Genomic DNA, 21,573 nt, shown 5'->3' with positions numbered 1-21,573 from the left:
CCCGCAAGGGGCAGATTAGGGTCTGATCTGATAGGTAAAAGTGACAGGTGGTGATAGGGGGTGATTGATGGGTAATTAGTGGGTGTTTAGAGGAGAGAATATGTAAACAATGGATTTGGGAGGTGATCTGATGTCGGATCTGCGGGCGATCTATTGGTGTGGGGGGTGATCAGATTGCCCGCAAGGGGCAGGTTAGGGGCTGATTGATGGGTGGCAGTGACAGGGGGTGATTGACGGGTGATTGACAGGTGATCAGGGGGGATAGATGCATACAGTACATGGGGGGGGGGGGTCTGGGGGGGGGGTCTGGGGAGAATCTGAGGGGTGGGGGGGTGATCAGGAGGGAGCAGGGGGCAGGGGGGAGGATAAAAAAAAATACCGTTGACAGATAGTGACAGGGAGTGATTGATGGGTGATTAGGGGGGTGATTGGGTGCAAACAGGGGTCTGGGGGGTGGGCGGGGTGGGTCTGATGGGTGCTGTGGGCGATCTGGGGCAGGGGGGGGGGAAATCAGTGTGCTTGGTGCAGACTAGGGTGGCTGCAGCCTGCCCTGGTGGTCCCTCGGACACTGGGACCACCAGGGCAGGAGACAGCCTGTATAATACACTTTGTAAACATTACAAAGTGTATTATACACTTTGTATGCAGCGATCGTCGGGTTAACATCCCGCCGGCGCTTCCGTATGGCCGGCGGGATGTTGCGGCGGGTGAGCGGCGCCAGGCGGAGGATCGCGTCACGGATGATCGCTCCGCCCATGCCCCTACAAGGACCGCCGCCATTTGTCTATACGCCGGTCCTTGCGGGGTCCACTTCCCGGCCGCCTCTGTGCGTTAGGCGGTCGGGAAGTGGTTAAAATTGTACTAAAACTATACCTAACCCTACTCTCACACAGAACGCTCCCTGTCCCTATGCCTAAACCTAAGACCCCCCTGGTGGTGCCTAAACCTAAGACCCCCCTGGTGGTGCCTAAACCTAAGACCCCCCTTGTGGTGCCTAAACCTAAGACCCCCCTGGTGGTGCCTAAAAGTAACCACCCCAAAGCCCTCCCTGTACCTATCCCTAACCCCTAGACCCCCTGGTGGTGCCTAAACCTAAGACCCCCCTGATGGTGCCTAAACCTAAGACCCCCCTGGTGGTGCCTAAACCTAAGACCCCCCTGGGGGGTGCCTAAAACTAACCACCCCAAAGCCCTCCCTGTACCTATCCCTAACCCCTAGACCCCCTGGTGGTGCCTAAACTTAAGACCCCCCTGGTGGTGCCTAAACTTAAGACCCCCTATGGATAATAATGTTTTACAAACATTAATAAATAAAAAATGTAAATAAAAAAATTTAAATATTTTTTTTGGGTGGATAATAATGTTTTAGAAATGTTTTACAAATAGTGATTGTAAAAAATATATTGCAATTTACGTTACGTACTGATCGCTTTATTTTGTGAATAATAATGTTTTACAAACAGTAAGGGTTGAAATGTTAAATAATGTTTTAATTAAATAGGATAAATATGTTTAGTATTTTTATAAACGTTATTCGTCACAGGCTCATTTTGTAAAGTTAAATCATCACAAGCACAGTTATAAAACATTAAAAATCTCCGGGCGCCGTTTGTAAAACGTTAATAATCTCCGGCGCCCTTTATTCCCTGTTCGGCGCCCATTAAACGATATTTATAATGGGAGTGAATGAGGCGCCCTTTTTGTCCACTTGTCTCATGCGCCCAAATCTCCTGCTTCCCCCCTTTCACACCGACAGCAATCCAATATGCTTTTCAGAACAATTGCATGTTGCCAATTACAAGGTCGGCACAGTTATATTGGGAGTTGCAGACTAAATTCAGACTGAATGAACTCAATTCACTAAGCTTTATCAAACACTTTATCAAACGTTTGAGAATTTACCTCATAAGTAAAATCTAATTTTGAATTAATTAAGGTGTTATATATTTATTGAACATTTTATCAATAAAACATTCGATAAATCGATAACACCTTAGTGAATTCAAAATTAAATTTTACTCACGAGGTAAATTATCAAACGTTTGATAAAGTGTTTGATAAAGCTTCGTGAATTGAGGCCAATGTGTTCCATTTTCCCAAAAGGCAAATGCTGCCCTTGCTGATTTTATTCTGCATTGTGATTGTGTCCATTGAAAAGAAAATTGCAATTGCAAAAAACAAAATTGTAGTCCCTTTGCAGTGCGAATGCGATGTACAATTTTTGGTGTGAAATAGCCCTTAATCTTGTGTTGCACATTCTATGGTGACTGTCACCTTGGAAGTGTGGCACTTTAAAGAGAAACTCCAACCTAGAATTGAAATTTATCCCAATCAGTAGCTGATACCCCCTTTTACATGAGAAATATAATGATTTTCACAAACAGACCACCAGGGGGCGCTGTATGACCGATTTTGTGCTGAAACCCCTCCCACAAGAAGCTCTGAGTACCGCGGTACTCTGGGCAAACTGCCACAATGTAACAATGTTCCCAGACAGGAAATAGCTGTTTACAGCTGTCTCAAACAGCCAAAACAGCTAGGAGCAGCTACATAACCTGCCCACAGTAAAAATGTCACCATGTAATACATGTCAGAATGTGAATCTGGGAGAGGAAAGATTTTATAATTATGGTAAAAAATGAAGCACTTTTTTTACTACATTATTTTCACTGGAGTTCCTCTTTAAAATTGTTGGCATGTTTGCATAGACTTGTACGTTGCTGTCATAATCAGAATGAACTAACCTGTTAACCCGTATGTATCTGAGATAAGGTGGTTGTCTAAAATGTGAGCTTTGGAAAGATTTCTTTCAGAGTTTCATCCTGTGTTATGATGAGATGTTGTTCCTTAACGATTCTGCAACACTACCAGACACTTTAATGGCCACTTTTACCTCTCTCAAATTCACTTATAAAGTCTCATCCAATGTTATAAGGGGATGCAATTCCTTAATGATTTCGCAACACTCAGGGCCCTTTTCCACCTGCAATCGCTAGCGTTCACGCTGAACGCTAGCGATTGCTGAATCGCAAAACCGGCGATTCCCCCGACGTTTGCGGCCGCGATTTTGCTATGCTATGCACTGCATAGCAAAATCGCGGCAATTATCGCTCCGCCGCGCGTTCGCGTTCCCCGCAAAAACGAATCGCGGTAGTGGAAATGACCTACCGCGATTCCCATGTTAAAAAGCAAACCGTAGCGATTGTAAAATCGCTAGCGGTTTGCGGTTTTGCGATTCAGCATCGCAAACGCCGCTAGTGGAAAAGGGCCCTAACAGACACTTTTATGGCCACTTTCACCTCTCTCATTATCACTACAACAGTCCTCAAGCGCTCAAATGCCTTACCTAGCTAGCTCTAATTTCTAATTTATGTTTATTTATACTAACATTTTCACATTAAATTGTAGGCTATGTTCTTATGTTTTGTGAGGATAAGGTAAATTATTTCTGGATCTGAGAATGGGAGCTCATAATTCCAAAAGCCAGTTACTATTAGTGATAGTAAAGGGAGTAACACATAAAGTACTTAACCTTTCTTTTGATGTTGCAAGTCTAGCAATATAGGTTCAATCATATATCTTAGTTTTTACACTTTTATAATTAAAGGCCCTTATTTAATTCACTTTTTCTCCTAAAGTTGCTCTTAGGTGATATTCTCACACCTCATCAATAAAATGCTTTTTAAGCCACCAGCAAGCAAGAAAATAATTTTGGTACTACTTTTTAATTTCCTTTTGAGCATTTTTTGAATTGAAGATTGCTCAAAAGTTATTTTATTTGTTTATTTAGGTTACATTTTTAAGCAGGACTTCTTTATATAGAATTCTGAATCAAACTCCTAAAGATCAGATGACTTTAAAGTGAATGGGAACCGCATTTAAAAAAAAATGAAGCAAATACTTACCTAAGGAGAGGAAAGGCTCTGGGTTGTATAGAGCCTTCTGTCTCCTCTCTCGGTGCCCTCTATCCTGTGCTGGCTTCCCCCCCTTTTCAATCCCCCACCGAAAGGGTATTTGGAAGTCTTCGGGAGCCGTGTCCTCCCGAAGGCGTGCAGCTCCATACTGCACAGGCGTGAGCGTGCAAGAGAGCGTGCTAGTGCAGGCGCAGTACAGGGCCGCCCTTCTTCAGGAGCACTCGGGCTCCCTGAAGACTTCTGAAGCCTCCTTCGGCCAGGTAAAGCAGTAGTTGACTAAATTATTCAAACACTGCTACCGGGCGAGCCAGCACTGGAACGAGGGGACCAGGAGAGGAGCCGGAAGGCTGTATAGGACCCAGAGCCTTCCCTCTCCTTGGGTAAGTATCTGTCTCATTTTTTTAAATGCGGTTCCCATTCACTTTAAGAGAAGCTTAATGAATGCATGGCTGACATTTACCTGGTGGAAGAGGAGGGGCTTGCTTGTTGTTTCTGGCTTTCTCAATGAGACAACTTTTTATTATCTGTTCTATAAATCACCCACCCTAAACATACTAGATAATACCACCAATAATTTCAAATAATCAAATTTCAAAGCATAATCAAATAATCCAAGAAACAGGAATACAATGTTTACGTTTATTTGATACTTATGAGGCACTTTTATTATATGTTTACATGTTGGCTACGTTACTGGCAGCTATTGGCTTCCACTTTTTGGGTCAAGGAAGATTTGCATGTTAGAAGAATATTGTATTCCTCCCTAATCAGTTCATCTCACTAGCACACACTTTCCAGCCTGTATAGATGGACTACTTCCATTTACACTAGGGCTTTCAGCATAAAACAAACATTATACAAAATGTCAAAAATCCACTCCAAACCACTCCCAAATCAGATCTCCCTTGCTGTCTGTTGCTGTAAGATGCTACACCAGACACAGTGGACACAAAAATGAACATGGATGTACACAGTGGATCATATATCATACCCACTGTGACCGTACATGTTGACAGTATGGCATAGCATGGACCTAGCCTTAGTGAGAGTAGAGTATATACTTTGCAAAGCGCTGCAAAAGATGTCAACACTATATAAATTCACAAATATAATAATAATAGTAGTAATAGACATGTTCCTGCTCTCTATGTAGGGAAACTATGGGCGGATGTCACAAGAAGATTCTGCAAAGCCTGCAAGTCAGAACTTCAGAAATAGGGCATCTAGTTACTCAGGGCACTACAGGTAGTCCCCGGTTAACGAACAAGATAGGGACTGTAGGTGCGTTCTTAACCTGAATCTGTTCTTAAGGCGGAACACTGTGCCATCTCTGTCCCCTTACCTCCTCTGTGCCCCCCTTGCCTCCATTGTCCCCCTCTGTGTGCCCTCTGTACCTGCTTATAAGTTTAAAAGCCATTTTTTCTTTGAATTTTTTTAAATCGATTTTCTGAAAAACTACAAGTCCAATTTTTTTTTACTTGTTCCCATGGAAACACAGAATCCAAGCCGTATATATTGGCGGGTAGTTCGTAAGTCGGGCTTTCGTAAGTCAGGGACTACCTGTATAGCATATTGTTTAATATTAATTGGTGACAATAGCACCAGAAATTTAACTTTGTATATGGACACACATTAAATGGGTTAAGGCTGACAGTCTGAATAATGAATTCATCTGATGTGCTGTGTACTTACCATTCCAACCATATTTTTAACAGCCTTCAGAAGCCAGCAGATTACAAGCAGAAAAATAAAGTTTAGCACAGGAAAAAGAAAAGAGAAAATAAGCATTCAAATGCAAGCAAGGGTTACAGTGCAACATGTTCATTCATTTGTGTGCATGCCGAGAAAGATTATGTTAGCTGTATGCAGTCATGCATTTTCAGTCAGCGTAAAGGATGCCAATCTTAGTTCCACAGGACATTCCATACTCTCACACTGACAAACTGAGGTGTCACCATGTGATCAAGACAAAATGTACTCATGCATATGTTTCATACGTCATTGCAAGCAGTAACCGGATGAGAGAATGAAAGCAAGCATTCTGATTGGTTGTGTATAATTGTTATTCTGCAATGAACCTTAAAGTCTTACATTAAGGGAACATTCTGTGTAAGTATGGTTAATGGACACACAAGGCTAAAAAATGACTGCATATCTACTTACCTGGGGCTTCCTCCAGCCCCCAGAGGTTTCCCTCGCCTCAGTTCCGCTGTCAGACACTCCTCTGGGGTCCCCTCCATAGTGGCTGCTTCTGCACATGTGCAAGAGTGCACATGCTCTGCTTGGACTCTGATCACCTGTCCCAAGCGCTCCTGACCACGGGAGCGCGACCTCTCCTGGTGCACACTCACACATGCGTAGAAGCCGCCGACCCCACTGGGTCAGTGGACTCTACGGAGGAGACCCATTAAGAGTGGCTGACAGCGGAGCTGTGTTGGGGGACACAGAGATTTCTAGGGCCTGGAGGAAGCACCAGTTAAGTAAATCTGCGGTCATTTTTTAGCCTTATGTAACATGTATGTGATTATAATTTTCCAACAAGAAAATAAAAAGGAAACCTGAAACAGAGCTATTACTTTTTATCTTTACATAAATGGCATTTAACTTTACATGAAAACTGGTTCAGAACTTACTTTAGCGGGACACTGACTAGCCCTTAAAGGGGAACTGAAGAGAGAGGTATATGGAGGCTGCCATGTTTATTTCCTTTTAAGCAATACCAGTTGCCTGGCAGCCCTGTTGATCCTCTGCCTCTAATACTATTAGCCATAGCCCCTGAACAAGCATGCAGCAGATCAGGTGTTTCTGACTTTAAAGTCAAGTATGACAAGACTAGCTGCATACTTGTTTCTGGTGTTATTCAGATACTACTGCAGAGAAATAGAGCAGCAGGGCTGCCAGGCAACTGGTATTGATTAAATATGGCAGCCTCCGTATACCTCTTACTTCAGTTCCCCTTTAAAAAGACCATTTCTAGTATGTTTCTTTCTCAGAATCTGCATCTATAATAATAGTTTTCAAGCCAACTGCTGTTTGTATGTTTGTTCTTCCTGCTCTTCGCCCTGCACATCGTACGGTGGGCTACCAACTAGTTTCATAATAATTCACTGAATTTTCCATTACGCCATATATAATGATGCTTGCAATGATGGTCCTATATGGGGATGAATTGCGCAGCCACTCATTTTGTAGCCTGGTGGGTAACTGGTTGGCACTCTAGCATTGCACCTTTACCTTTCTGGGTTTGCTTTCTAGCAAGGACAACATTTGCGTTACTTCCAAAATCAGACTTGTATATTAATTGGTTTAGAAAATCAGCCCTAGTGATGGTTGAACCATTGGGGCTACAGCGTTCAGATGCACTTTACTCTGTTCAGCATAGTGGACAATGTGTCTGATTTGTCAGCATTAGATAATGTAAATGTGTATAAAAATTAAAGAAAGGGGCGGTGTGACCTCAAATTAAGACTGAAAGCTCCATTGATAGTAACAAATGCAGGGGCAGACATAGGCCCATGCAGCCGCACAGGGACCCCATGCTCTCTGGGGCCCATGCCAGGGGAGTAACTAGAGGGAGCAACCCTGATTGCACGGTGACCTTGAGCTGTGGAGGCCCACCTACTAACTGTCACTTCCTCCTATACAGGGGACTATACTTCAGATCAGGTGTTTTTGTGACTACACTTGTTATGGGTGTGAAGATCTTGAGGGCCACACTTGTTTTATGACCCTTGTGAGATGGGCCCCAAGGTCATAATGGGTACAAAGGGGATGCAAGGGAACATGGGGGGGCATCGTAGTATTGCTGGGGGGAATGGGGGCATGAATTGTACTTCAACCTTACTTTTCACAGATATCAGGGAGTCACACTATCTAGTTTGCATGCATGTTCTCACAATGCAAATTTGTATTACAATGCATACCCATGTAAAACAACAGGCTCCTTCACATCTAATGTGAACTTTTGCTTGCATGTCTACTTATAATGCATCAGAATACAGTGGAGTTAGCATGCAACATGGCGAGCAGTAAATGTAACCCCAGGAGATGACTTCATCATTCACAGCATTCTGAAATGAGATACTGTATGTCTGTTGTGGCATCTGCATGCAAGCCCACACATGGAATAGATTAACGTTTAGGTTGGAACTTTAGGCTAATGGGTAAAAGCAGTAAAGTGTTGTACCGTGTTAGCCATGAGTAAAAGCAAGAAGTTTTGAATGGTATCATCCTGATTCAAAACTTCTTGCTAATGGGTAAAGACACATAGGGCCTGATTCACAAAGCGGTGCTAACCCAGTTAGAGACATTAGGCATGCTAACCATTGCACCACACTGGTGAAAAGCCAGTTTAGGTGTGATAAGTTTAGGCATGATAAGTTTAGGTGTGATAAGTTTAGGCATGATAAGTTTAGATAAGTTTAGATGGCTTGCAAAGTCCCGCACGCAAAGCAGCGCCATTAAACTCTATGCGAAGTGCACCAGACTTTGCTAGCGCAAAACTTTTGATCAGCTGTGCACTGCGGTGCTAACCCAGTTGGCGCTTAAACGTATCACGCCTAAACGTATCACGCCTAAACTTATCATGCCTAAAATTATCACACCTAAACTTATCACACCTAAACTTATCATGCCTAAACTGACTTTAGGCATGATAAAGGGCTTTTCACCAGCGTGCTAACTGTTAGCACCGCTTTGTGAATCAGGCCCATAGGATCTTTTGTCTGCTGAAGTATTGGCTATACTGTCTTAGCACACAACTCGCCCACATGACAACTGTACATCCTTTGCCTGCTTTGCTGTGTCCTATGTTACCTGTCTGCTCACTGAACCAGCATTATTACACTGGTCAGACTGATGTAAAATATTTTCTGATTTTCTAATCCTTTAGCATGCAAATCAATTCACAGATACTGTATGTGTTTTGATGGTGTATTTGTATGTAGTTCCATATTTATTACACTTTAGAGGACAGCCACAGATCAAATCAGGCACAAGAGGCAGAAGTAAAGATTGATAAAAGAGTAACAACACCACTCTAAGCCATACCAGCAGTTTTTCCATGCATTAATGCTGCTGCTGGCTTCAAGGTGTTAGCAAGACTTATAGCTGTCTGATAAGTCAGGATATACTGATATATAACAAGAAATATAAACACTGTGTGGTGTGCAGGGCCATATTTACCATAAGGCACTGTGGGCACGTGCCTACAGCCGCCTGATTATGGAAAGGCGGCTCACTTCCCTCCCTCAAGCACCTCCCTCTTTCCCTATACAGAGTCTTGATGAGAATATAAATGAGATATTACTCACTTGGCTCCCATCAATCAGGGGTACTTCTATCTATGTAATACTGAGGTTTCTTTAGCTACCTAATACTTAGGGGCACCTCTAGCTACTTAATGTTGAGGGTATTTATGGCTACCTAATTCTAAGGGGCACCTGTAGCTACTAACGATGGGCAAGGGAAGTAAGGGAGAAGTGACAGCTGGCACAGCCCGCACACTTGCGGTGCAGTTTGGTTAGGAGTTTGTAGGCTCATGGAGGGCAAAGTCTAAGGTGCCAGGACATCTGTGTCTATAGGCTCCTGTGGGGTAAATCCAGGCTTGGTGGTGTGTAAAAGTGTGTAGAACGTTGCTGTGGGTTACTGCATATTTCTCCTGATTAGCACTCTTTCCTGGCACTGCCATAGTTTCAAGTTCAGATCTCAGCTAGGCCACTGGAGAGGGTTAATATGTTCGCTTCATGTTTGCGGGAGCATCCTCCAATTTCTCTTACTTCCACCCATTATTATTAATTAACATAATACTGACATTTTCTGCAGCACTTTAAAGCAAACATAGTCATGTCACTATCTGTCCCTCAGAGAAGATCACAAAATGAATCCCTTCCAAATCAAGTCTAATGTTCCTAACAGAGCGTAATGCTGGGAATACACAATGAGAGTTTTCAGCAAATTTACTGTCTGGTCGATTTTTCGATTGTTTTCTGATCAAATTCACTTCATTTCTATGAGAAATCGATCAGAAAAACGATCGAAAATCAGATCGGACATGTCGGAAGTTATCTATCAAACCATCTATCTCCCAAAAATTCTCATGGTGTATTCCCATATTCCCAGCATTAGGCTAGTTCCACAATGGGATGTTGCATTGCACATCCTGCAAAACAGTATCCTTGGCAGAGTTGATCCAAGGATTTATCTGATTGTCATCTGGAGCCAGGAAGGAATTTTTCCCCTTTAACCATTTCTCTACCACAGGTTTTTTCCCCTTAAAAAGCTCTTCCCATTCATTTGGTAATAACTTTATCACTAATTATCACACTGAAATGATCTATATATTATTTTTTGTGGAACAAACTAAGATTTCTTTGGGCAGTACTTTATGCTAAGAATTATATTATTTTATATGCATTTGACAGATAAGAAGAAATCACCATTTCTCAGCTTTCAGCCATTGTAGTGTAAAAATAAAATGTGCTATTGTAGATAAAACAGACACATTTTATTTGCCCAATTGTCCCGGTTATTACAACATTTAAATTGTGTCCCTAGTACAATGTAGGGCGATAATATTTTATTTTGGGTTAGGGTTGAAGGAGTTAAAAAGATAATGAAAATGTATTTAATTTTTCTATGGTAAGTGTATAATGGTGTATTTGGAAGTAGTTTTACTTTTTGGCCACAAGATAGTGCTATACTAACCAAGTGTTGACGTGTTTATAGGTGTTTATAAACAAGGACGTAGAAAGGCAAGGCAGAAGTTGCTAAGTGGTTAATGGCTGGTTGGCCCAAGCCTTGTAAGGGGTATTTGCCTTCTCTGGATCAACTCGAATATGAGGGGATTCAGGACAGGGATATTTTTTCTTTTGTTTCTGTTTCGAGTTGACCTTGATGAACGGATGCCTTTTTCAACCAGACTATGTAACTATGTAATATCATCACATCACATTTACAATTATAAAGTGTGTTGCAACACAACATGTTAGTGTAACCTAATAGTGACCTAAGGCGAATATTTACCAATGAAATTACCTGTATGTTTTTGGGATGTGGGTGCAAACCTGAGTTCCCAGTGGAAACCCATGCAAACATGGGGAAAACAATAATACAGGATTACGGGGAATACAAACGTCATGTAGACAGTGTACCGGCCCATATCTGAATGTGAGATTCTAGCGCCACAAGCTAACAGTGCTATCTACTGCACCACTGTGCCACCCACACAGGATTCACTTGCTTCCCCCAAAACTGGCACTAGACTGGGATAAAAACATTGCATTGTAAACTGAAGGTCAGTGAGTGACATGACTCGTTCAATGTTTTTCTGTACAGGGCTTTGGGAAATCCATATAGAAATGACTATTATTAGTAGAACTATCATTATCAGTTCCCAGTGTCTATAATAAATGCAGATTTCTATAGGCAAAAGCAATCACAATGAAATGGCAAAATAAATCCAGCTTACCCGATTAATGAGCTGTTCTCCAGTTTCCGATGCAGTGATGAGTTTACATAGAGCCTGAAGAGCTGCATGGGGCAAGCCTGAAACACAGAAACGTCACTCGCCTTACTACCTGCACCAGCAACCAGGGTTTAAGAGAGCTGCATAGACTCAGGCTCATGTCATGTTATACAGCTAAAACTGTCCATGGAAATGTGAAGCTCCAGCACTCCTTATATGAGGCTAAGTGTACATAGACATTTTTTGAAAAATCCACAAAAAAAAACCAAAAGTGTGTACAGTGCTTGTATGCATCTATACATGAGCTGCTCGAGTGTTTATCAGGCAACACTACACAATTGGACAATAGGCCATAGAGCCGGATCATCCACAAGGCAACCTAGGAAGCTGCCCGTGGGTGTCAAGGGGACCAGCTACCACCTTTTCTGACCACTCACTCACTTCAGCGTAATAAAAAGACTAAGGGGAAGCAAAGGCTAGTACCTTGTCTTGGACCCCATTTCATCTAAATCCTTTCTGATTAGTCTGTGGAACACTTTCTGAATGCTGCATGTTGCATTAATGAGGCAAAGTGCAGTACCAAATAACAGATCTAGTGCGCTGACATATTAGCATAAATTAAAATTTCACATAGCAGTGGCTCTGAAGCATTTAAACTGTGTAATACCCAGTACACACGCCAGAGGTCAGGGCTGTCTCTGTTGAGAAGCTAGTGTGTGTATAGTCTCCCTAATGCATCGCTAATACATCAAGACTGACTAATTGTCTCGCTAAATGCATTGTTCTACTCTGTACCCCTCCCAGTAGAAGCCACTATGTCATGTGCCATGCCATCTTATCTCCTCCCCCTGCCATAGCTACAGAACATAGCAACACGTCTGTACAGCACTTGGCCCTGAACTGTCATTGACACTTGGAAGAGATGCAACTGGACCACATTTGAGTGCTAATCCTGAATCAGATGAAAGCCAGGACCACACACAGATGAACCAGAAATACAATAGACGGCCACAGTCCTTAGCTCTGAGAAGTCCTTATCCTGCCAACCTAATAACAGTAGCCACTGTGGAAGCTGAACTATAAACCACAAAGCTGAAAAGAGCAGTCAGCCACAATAAGACACTCAGCACTGCAAATTTTCTATAACAAGGGCCTTTTAATTAATACTACAGCAGGCTGATCTGCAATTTTAATAGATTCCAAGACAGAAAGTCTTAGGAGACATAAATTTATGGAGAAACGTGATTGCATTGCCCTTATCTAATGACCCAGACTAGGTCATTTAAAGCAGCATATTGAGTTATCACCTGTCCCTAGTTTCAGTCTGCTGTTACTGCTTACGCTGCTCCTCTTGTCAGTACTTTCCAAGCTTGCATTGTTTATACATTTTTAATTAAGAAGTAATAGACTATGTCTAGCCATCTGCTTATTTTCTGCAGTCTATATTCTCTTATGTATGCCGCTCTGCACAGCATAGTGTTCATAGTAAAGTAGTTACCTAAGAGAGACTGTATGGTTGTACTGCACTGCTGTAGGCGATCACCAGGATCGGATGTAGGGAAAAAGACTGCTGCGGGGAGGCCACTGGCAGGAGGGTCCAGTCTGAATCCTACAGCGGTTAGCAACGACTGCCACCCTTGTACTCCACCCACTTTATTTTCCACACTTTGCTGGGAAGTGTACATGGAGTTCCGCTGTCCATTCTGAATCCTCTGCAAAGACTTTTCAACCTGTGCAGAAATAAAGATGGTCAATGATTGCCAAAAGACGTGTTATCATCGTCATGACAACAATATGCTGCTTTATGGGATTGATCATTTCATCACATTACCCCATTAGCAGCTTCATCTTGTTTGAGATGAGTGAACTGCTTTTGACCTCAGTTGGCAGTTGTGCTGTAAATTCTTGCAATAATTTGATCTCTCTATGCTAACAGAAAATACAGAAACTGAAAGCAGAAGTCCTCTATTATCTCTCACACTGCCCCCTAGTGACAAATGGCCATACAAACACATTACAGAAGTACTATTTAGTAGCAAGCAAATGTAACAAATAAAAAATAAAACGTGCTTAAATAAATTGGCCGGGCACACTTTCAAACCTTTAAATAAATTGTAAACCAAACTCTGTGCGATATATAAATAAATTGGCTGCTAAAGGGTTAAAATGTGCTCTGACATGTTTCTAATAAGCAATGTAAAAGTTAAAGTATGCCTGAACTGAGAAGGATATGGAGGCTGATATATTTATTTCTTTTTAAGCAATGCAGATTGCCTGGTTGCCCTGCTGAGCCTCTGTCTCTAATACTCTTAGCTATAGACCGTGAAACAAGCATGCAGAGCAGATGTTTCTGACTGAAGTCTGGCTGGATTAGCCACATGCTTGTTTCAGGTGTGTGATTCAAACACTATTGCAGCCAAAGAGATAAGATGGACTCTTAGGCAACTGGTATTGTCTAAAAAGAAATAAATCTGGCAGCCTCCATATTCCTCTCACTTTAGGTGTACTTTAAGTGTGAAACAAGACCCCACCATTATGAACCACAATGTATTGTGGAGCTAGAGTTTACATATCATTTATAATAAGGATCCTGAGACATGAGTAAAACCCCGGACACTACTGCTGTGTGGTGACAGAACCTATTGATTTCTCATATTTTCCAGGATGGCACAGAGGTAGTGGGGACATTTTGGATGGAGTAGGTCCATAATATGTACAAAATATATGCTTTGAGTTTTCTATTTAAACAATTTCTCTAAAGCAAATTTAAACTGAACTTTCTTTAACTTGATCTTCTTTTAGTCAAGGTCGCCTCACAGAGCAGCATAATATGCCACTGACCTCTAGACTAGTGAGTTGCCAGGTCAAGTTGTTCTTGCCCAATACATACTGCTTCCTGTGGGAACTTTAAAGAGGTTTCTCACAGCAGGGCACTGTCCCTATGTCCTCCCCTCTCCTTAAAACAGAACACACTATACAACTCTAGTTTCTAAATTGCCACCCAAAATGATTGGGTAGCACCTACTGCACATGTGTGCATGCCTTTAGGCTACAGGACATCCATTTACAAGAGAGGCTTTCTGTAATGCTGGGTACACACGTTACGTTTTTTTGGTAGATTCTGCCGTTCGATTGATTTTCGATTATTTTTTCCGCTCGATTCTCTTATCTCTTCTTATCAATTTCCATTCACTTCTATAAGAAAACGAGCGGTAAAACGACCGAGAGTAATATCAGACATAACGGAATTTATAAACCGAACGCATTTATCGAGCGGAAAAACGTAAGGTGTGTACCTAGCATTAGATTATTTGTGAATGGACAGCAGCTTCTAAGGCAACATAAAGAGCTGTAGCATGAATGAAAGGGCAATGTAGATATACAAATGGTGTTTCAAGCAATGACCCACTTTCTGAATGTATCTCTTTAACCTGACAAATCATTTAGGGTTATTCCAGTGAATAATTCTTACCAGATGCAACAAAACTCTGAGAGCATCCCTTGAACGATCAGGATTTTGGAGGATCTCAGATAAGGCTTGACCGATGAGCGATGATGGACTGTTCAGCTTTATGTCACTTCCAATAAGCATGAATCCTATGTAATATAATCATACTTAGTCATAGTAATGAATGTATCCAATATCAGTCATGTAAAATGGGGTGGTGACATGGAGGTTGATTTTTCATTCCATTTCTGCTCACAAGTAGTGTACACAGATGTAAGACAACCGAGTAATGCCTAAGAACCATGCTAGGTTATTGCATACAATTCCCATCAACCCAACCGCAGGAGTCCTTCCTTCCCACCCATCACCTCAATCCCAGAAGTCCTGCATTCCCACCCATCACCCTAATCCCAGGAGTCCCTCCCACCCATCATCCTAATCCTAGGAGTCCCTTTAACCCATCAGCCCAATCCAATGAGTCCTTCCTTCTGATCTATTCCTCTAATTCCAGAAGTCAATCCTTCCCACCCATCCTCCCAGGTCCAGGAGTCTCACATTCCCACCTATCCCCCAATCCAAAATGTCCCTCCTCCCCATTCATCTCCCCAATTCCAGAAGTCCCACATTTCCACCCATCACCCCAATCCCAGGAGTTCCAAATTTCCACTGCTGATCATGCCAGAGCCACACAGTTTTTATTTTTTTTTCTCCTTTTTGATTGTCTATTTCCTCAACTCAACACTGATTTGATTGATATTGCAGTCTTATTGGTATTACCATGTACAGAAGGATAGCGAAGAGGAGGGCTTTGTTTCAGGAGAATGTACACAAAAGGGATAGGATATGAGATGTACAAGAGAATGTTTTATTGTTTAGGAAGAGAGGAACTGCATCATAAACCCTTTGCCAAATTCGTGCCATCGGTCAAAGACTAGCTGCTGCCAGTCATTATATTTGGAATACTAGTCATAAGAATGTAAAATACCAACAAGCTGGTAGTTTACAATTTGCAATAGTAAAACAGTTTATATTTAGGTGTGATAATATCATATTTTAAAAGACCAATCCACCCAAAAGAGAAATTTGGGGTTTGGCTACCAGTCAGCAGATTGAACCCTCTTTGGTGACAATTGGTCGGTACCTCAGTTACCAGGCATACTCACCTGCCCTCTTTAATATATAGGGTTACTCACAATATGATTTAAATGTATTTTATATTATGAAGATTGCAGGATGGAAGTGAGACTAAACCAAATGCATAGTGATTGCCACAGTGTGGCAATGGAACCCACACACTTTGGAAAGGCAAATGTCCAAAAATGTATTGAGGAAACAACAGGATAGGAAAAGCAGCTAAGACAGCAAATATGCTTTAGACCACATGTCCTTGGGCTATGATTAAGGACTTGTGGTCCGAAACATGTTAGCCATCTTAGCTTATCTTTCCTATCCTTTGTTACCGAAATACATTTTTGGATGTTTGCCTTTCCAAAGTATGTGGATTCCATTGCCACAAAGTCTTCTCCTACCCAGCTTCCTGCATCAGGGTTAGGGAGAGAGAGGTAGAGCTATTTCTCTGATTGCCACAGTGCTGAGAACTCTAGCAAGTGATCGGCCCCACGATTGCAAAGAGACCTGAGAATGATTTCATCTGCTTGGTAGTGTAAGAAATACCACACTCCTATTTACATGCTCTACATGCATAACATATAATGGATAGCACAGTTATTAGCACTCACTTATTCTGTTGAAACGAATGTCAGTTGCCTGCACACACAATAGACTCTTAAGCTCCACCCAGGAAACAGATTTTTTCCCTGGGATTGGCAAACCAAAGCTTTTGACAGATGCCCCATCACAAGCTTCTCTACAGCCCCATGGACTTGGGTGGGAAAGCTGTTCATGTAAGGAATAGCTGTACCATGCAAGTAATGCGACATCCGTGATGTGCTTCATTGCACCTTTATAAATACATGCCAACATTTGCATTTGTGAAAATGCTAAGTGTCCCGACACACAATTTTTATCGGGGATAAATATATTTTCTCATCATATGATCTTTTTCTGTTGCACAAGTATGGAGCAGGTTTGCTTTATTCCTTCTTCCCAATGTGGATTATTAGTAGGGTCATTATGTGTGAGAGAGAAATGAACAGTTTAAAGCAAACAAGAAGCGAAAATAAACAAATGATTTAATAATGTGTAGTACAGCCAAGAAATAGAACATTAGTAGCAAAGAAAAGAGTCTCATACTGTTTTCCAATGCAGAACAGGAAGAGTTAAAAAAAAAAATTCAGCTATCGATGCAAAAGAGCTTCTCTGAGCTTTTTGACCCACTAGGTCAAATACAGTCCTGTTTTCTGAAGCGCTTAAACAGCCACGAAACAGCGAGAGACAGCTTCAGATAAGGATTTACTGCAGGAAAGTTCAAAGGGTCATTATTTCTGCGTTGTTTTATAGTTTTAAAATATAGAGTGTGGTTTTAAACCTGCAACTGTGACAGTATGATGCAATGTTATAAAAACAAAAAAAAGCTATAAAAATATGACACTTTTCTTTGCTACTAATATGCTATTCCTTATCCGTACTACACATACAATTCATTATATCATGAGTTTCTTTTCGCTTCCGGTTTATTTTAAAATCTGCCCCAATGGGCACTTTAAAACATTTTGCTCTGTAAAGGTGACATCGTGGTGGCCACCAGTATGATGATCATTGTACAGCGTATAAATAAATGCAAATGACCAAAATGCTGGAATCAGTTTTTCAGTACTGAGAGGGCTGTAAATCCTCCCTGACAGATCTCCTGCATGGCGGGCAGTGATGATGGCTTTATAATGCTTTATGTGCAGTTATTAGCGCGGAAGCATAAAGGAGGAAGTCTATCCAGTAAACCTGTGCTTTCCGTGATCCATGTGCTCACTTCACTTATTTTTCCAGTTAATAAACAGGCCCATATTAAAATATTGATTGAAACCTATTCAGTCTCATTATGTTTCAGTTAACTTATGAGAGGCGCTAAGAAAGAATTTCACAGCTTGCAAGCATTCTGATCAATAATTTAATTTGTGGAACTTTCTGTGTAATGTTACTGGGGCAGATTAGTTGTGGGCTCAGAGCTGTTACATTGCTGCTGTATTATATTACACTAGCATAACTGCTAATATATCCACAGGCATTTGGATGCTGATAATGTACATTAAAGGATCAAATCCTTCATCTTGTACAGCAGAGCAGTAAATTAACAAGTTGATGAAGTGTTCACGCTTCCTTTGTTCCCTCTTGGCAAGAATGCTGGAACAGTGTCCATAGAGAAGGCCTGTGCAGTGCCAGAGATGGCTTTCATCCCTACACAAACGACTTGGCTACTCAATGTCAAATTCACCACCTCCTGCAGCAAACACCTCCGGGGTTGTAGGGCACAATGTTCCCAGACAGTTCTACCTGCACTTCAGACTCTCTCAGTCTGAACAGAGTCACCGGCCTCACCCACAGAGACTGCTATTAACGCCTTCATTTGGGCTGCTTTATGTGACAAACTTAAAAAAATGTGATTTATTGTTAAACCCGCATAGAAACCCTCATATAGATTCTTATTACTGTCCTGCTGATGCTTTGCTGTGACATACATACTGTATATGTACGCCGCCGGTGATCTGGGCGCAGGGAGAACTGAATGACAGCTCACCCTGCTGACGCTCAAATCCCCAGTGCCGTAAAATACTATTCCCCCTCTGAGTCATTGCAATTTCGGAACCCCGAATTACCCTTAAGCGCCCCGCGCAGTATAACATTACTGCTATGGGGCGTGTAGTGAACGCCACAACCGCCTGCTTCACTGCTGTGCCCCCTCTACAATGCAGGATATCTGTGTGGCTGCTTTGAAACATAAGCATTTCTTAGACCACAATAATAACTGCACCTACTGTATAGTGGTGCCCAGTGGACAATAAGGACACTGGAAGCCCTGGATATAGATGATGCCCCTGGAGTGGTGGAGATTGCAGCGACCGTGTAAGTTGTCAAATGTGAGTCTGTAGATGTAGAGTAGTGTGAGGAGTAGGTTAGTGGGGTAGGTTATGCAGATAAATCACTAACCCCCCCCCCCTCCCCTCCCTTTGCATGTAGTGAGTGCTAGGTGTGTAATATAGTCCAGTTTCTGGAGCTCTGCTCATCAATGCAGATAAATCATTCAGGTACAGGGTTATGTGAAAGCGCTGCCATGTCTCCCACTGTGCAAATTTAAGGGTTAGGTTAGTATTTTTATGCTGAGATAACGGTAGAATTGTATATTTAGGATTAGATAGCCATGGGTTAGTGTTAGGAGTAGGTAAGGGTGTTAGTGTTATGCTTAGATTGTGGTAGGTTAGTGTTAGGCTTAGATTGTAGTAGGTTAGTGTTAGAAGTAGATAGAGTGAAGGCTAATGTTAGAGGAAGGTTAGGTAAAGCGATAACAGAATATCAATAAAAGACTGAAGTTCTATTATCTTAATTATCCAGCACGCAATGGTAGAATATCAGCAGCATTGCCATTATACTAGCAGCTTCACCCCACACCCAAATTTCCCTGCCACTCTCTATGATGTACACCTTCTACTATCCACCCAAAACTAAAAGAAAAAGAAAATAACATAAAAGAAATACAAAGGTTTTTTTGTTTTTTTTTTATGATTTTTGTTTTATTATTTAAGCTAAAGGCTAGTTTAACATTGCACAGCCTGTAAAAACAGGATTGCAAAACAATGGAGGTGAAAAGTCGCAACGAGCATTACATTTATGATGCGATACATACAGTGAAGCATACAATGCATGAAAAGTATGGTTCACCGCTACTGTAAACGCACACGTTGTCTAGTACCGCACTGCATGCATTGGGCTTGATTCACAAAGCGGTGATAGCTGTTATCACGGCTGTGAAAAAGTGCTTTGCGTGCGTGTTAGCGCACAAAAATTCATGTTATGGTGCAAACGCAAATTTTTGCGTGCGATAACCGCTTTCACGCTAAATGTCGCGCAAAGCACTTTTTCACAGCGTGATAACAGTTATCACTGCTTTGTCAATCAAGCCCATTGTGTCGTTCCGATGGATTCCACTGCACTGCGAATGTGAATTCCTCATTACGTTACAATCGCATCACGTTTGCTATGCAATGTCTGACATGTCAGTGTAAAAGTAGTGTAAAGCTCAAGGTGACTCTAAGCTGTTCAATATTCATTCTCAAAGCAGTTGTGTTTATTACTAAAAATTATAATTATCACCTTCAGAACTTTTCTAATCTCTTACGGATCTGTGCTGTTACATCATTCTATATTTTGTACTACGGTATATAATAATATGCTCATTGTTATTATTTAAATAAGCATTTTTGGAATAAACACTAAAACAACACAATTTTAAGAACTACTGGTATATATAATAGTTAAATATAGGAAACAGTAAAAAAAACAACACTATGCATTAATTTTAAGGACTGTACAAAAATAAGAGGCATATGGGCAGTAAGACTAGACAGAGGATAGTGATGGCATAATATCAGCAATATGTAAGAAAGATTCTAATATAGGCAACATGTTTGCAGATCTCATTTACTGTGTGCCTCATATAATGCATAAAATTCATATTTGAAACGGCTACTGATTCCCCTGAAATCGTCAAAGTCATAAAAAGATATTGCTTGAAAACGTCTATCATCCATTTACATGTAGTCACTCTGATATCACACAGCACAGTGAACCTTATGAAAAAGTGTGTGTTGTGTAGTCTCTCTTTAGTAAGGTGTTGCCATCTCATATCAGTCCTCAGTCCTGAAGAACATGATCAGGCTGTAATAATTACTGTATTTTTTAAATGGATTCTCACTGGGGTGACCTATGAGGGAAATGTTCCCATGGAACACATATAAAACTAGAGCTACAAGGACGTACCATAATCCTGGTGGGCTCCTCAGCAAAACTCCACCAGCCAGGCTCCCCTGCCTAATAACCCCCCTCAGTGAGTTTGTGGGGGGGGTGCATCCTGTGGCAAGGTAGAGAGCAGTGGCAGTGTCTTACTTTACCATCTTCCAGCGAAGTGAGAGTTCTACACCAGGACCAGGCCACCTTAGCCCCCGGGCCCCCCCTACAATGGCAGGGATCGCGGGGGCAGATGTTATGCACCCGTAAAGCTACAATCTGGAACATTTGGGAACGGTACACCAAATCTATACAATTGTAGAAACATACAATATTAACATGTAACAATATAGCAAGACAGCATAAGTGAAATAATCTCTGCTAGACAATCAGCAGTTACTTTAATCAGCCTGATGGAAAGATCAAACACAACAGTTTATTTGGGCAAGGAGTTGTCCTGTCTTGTGTCTTGTATTTGTGACTGTTCACCTTAAGCTTACAGTTTACCTGTTTATGTAAAATATATGGTTACAAAACAACACTAACTCGCTATATCACAATTTCAGTATATATTTAAGAGGTGTCTGAACTGAGAATATGAAGATGGAACAGATAGTAAGTCTGCACTATCTGATGCCTTAGTTACCATTTCCCACTGTCAACCTGTGGAAGGGATGTGCTGTGGAGCTCCAAAAGGTCCTATTAATGCCCACATTGCAAGGTGGTGGAAATGCATCCTTTCATATCATCACCTTCCAATGCTGAGATTGGCTGGAGCCAGCCAGGACTGCAAAAAACCTTCTTAAATGGGGGATCGACGAGGACTCAACAATACACTATCTTTACAAACTG

The 21,573-nt window shown here is 41.6% G+C and overlaps 1 protein-coding gene across 1 annotated transcript in view; it reads right to left on the bottom strand.

Moving 5' to 3' along the window:
* The window catches only part of TTC28 (tetratricopeptide repeat domain 28), a 954,491-nt gene that overhangs the window by 13,423 nt on the left and 919,495 nt on the right, over positions 1-21,573 (bottom strand). The window contains exons 17-20 of the mRNA XM_068238742.1: positions 14,851-14,975; positions 12,877-13,108; positions 11,382-11,458; positions 5,606-5,629 (exon numbers count right to left, since the gene is read on the bottom strand). Of these exons, the coding sequence (XP_068094843.1) occupies positions 5,606-5,629; positions 11,382-11,458; positions 12,877-13,108; positions 14,851-14,975 (458 nt within the window). The remainder of the gene's footprint in view (positions 1-5,605; positions 5,630-11,381; positions 11,459-12,876; positions 13,109-14,850; positions 14,976-21,573) is intronic.

This window comes from Hyperolius riggenbachi, chromosome 1 (genome assembly GCF_040937935.1).
Source record: "Hyperolius riggenbachi isolate aHypRig1 chromosome 1, aHypRig1.pri, whole genome shotgun sequence".
In the NCBI taxonomy this organism is placed as follows: domain Eukaryota; kingdom Metazoa; phylum Chordata; class Amphibia; order Anura; family Hyperoliidae; genus Hyperolius; species Hyperolius riggenbachi.
This window is presented reverse-complemented; position numbering and strand designations above follow the sequence as displayed.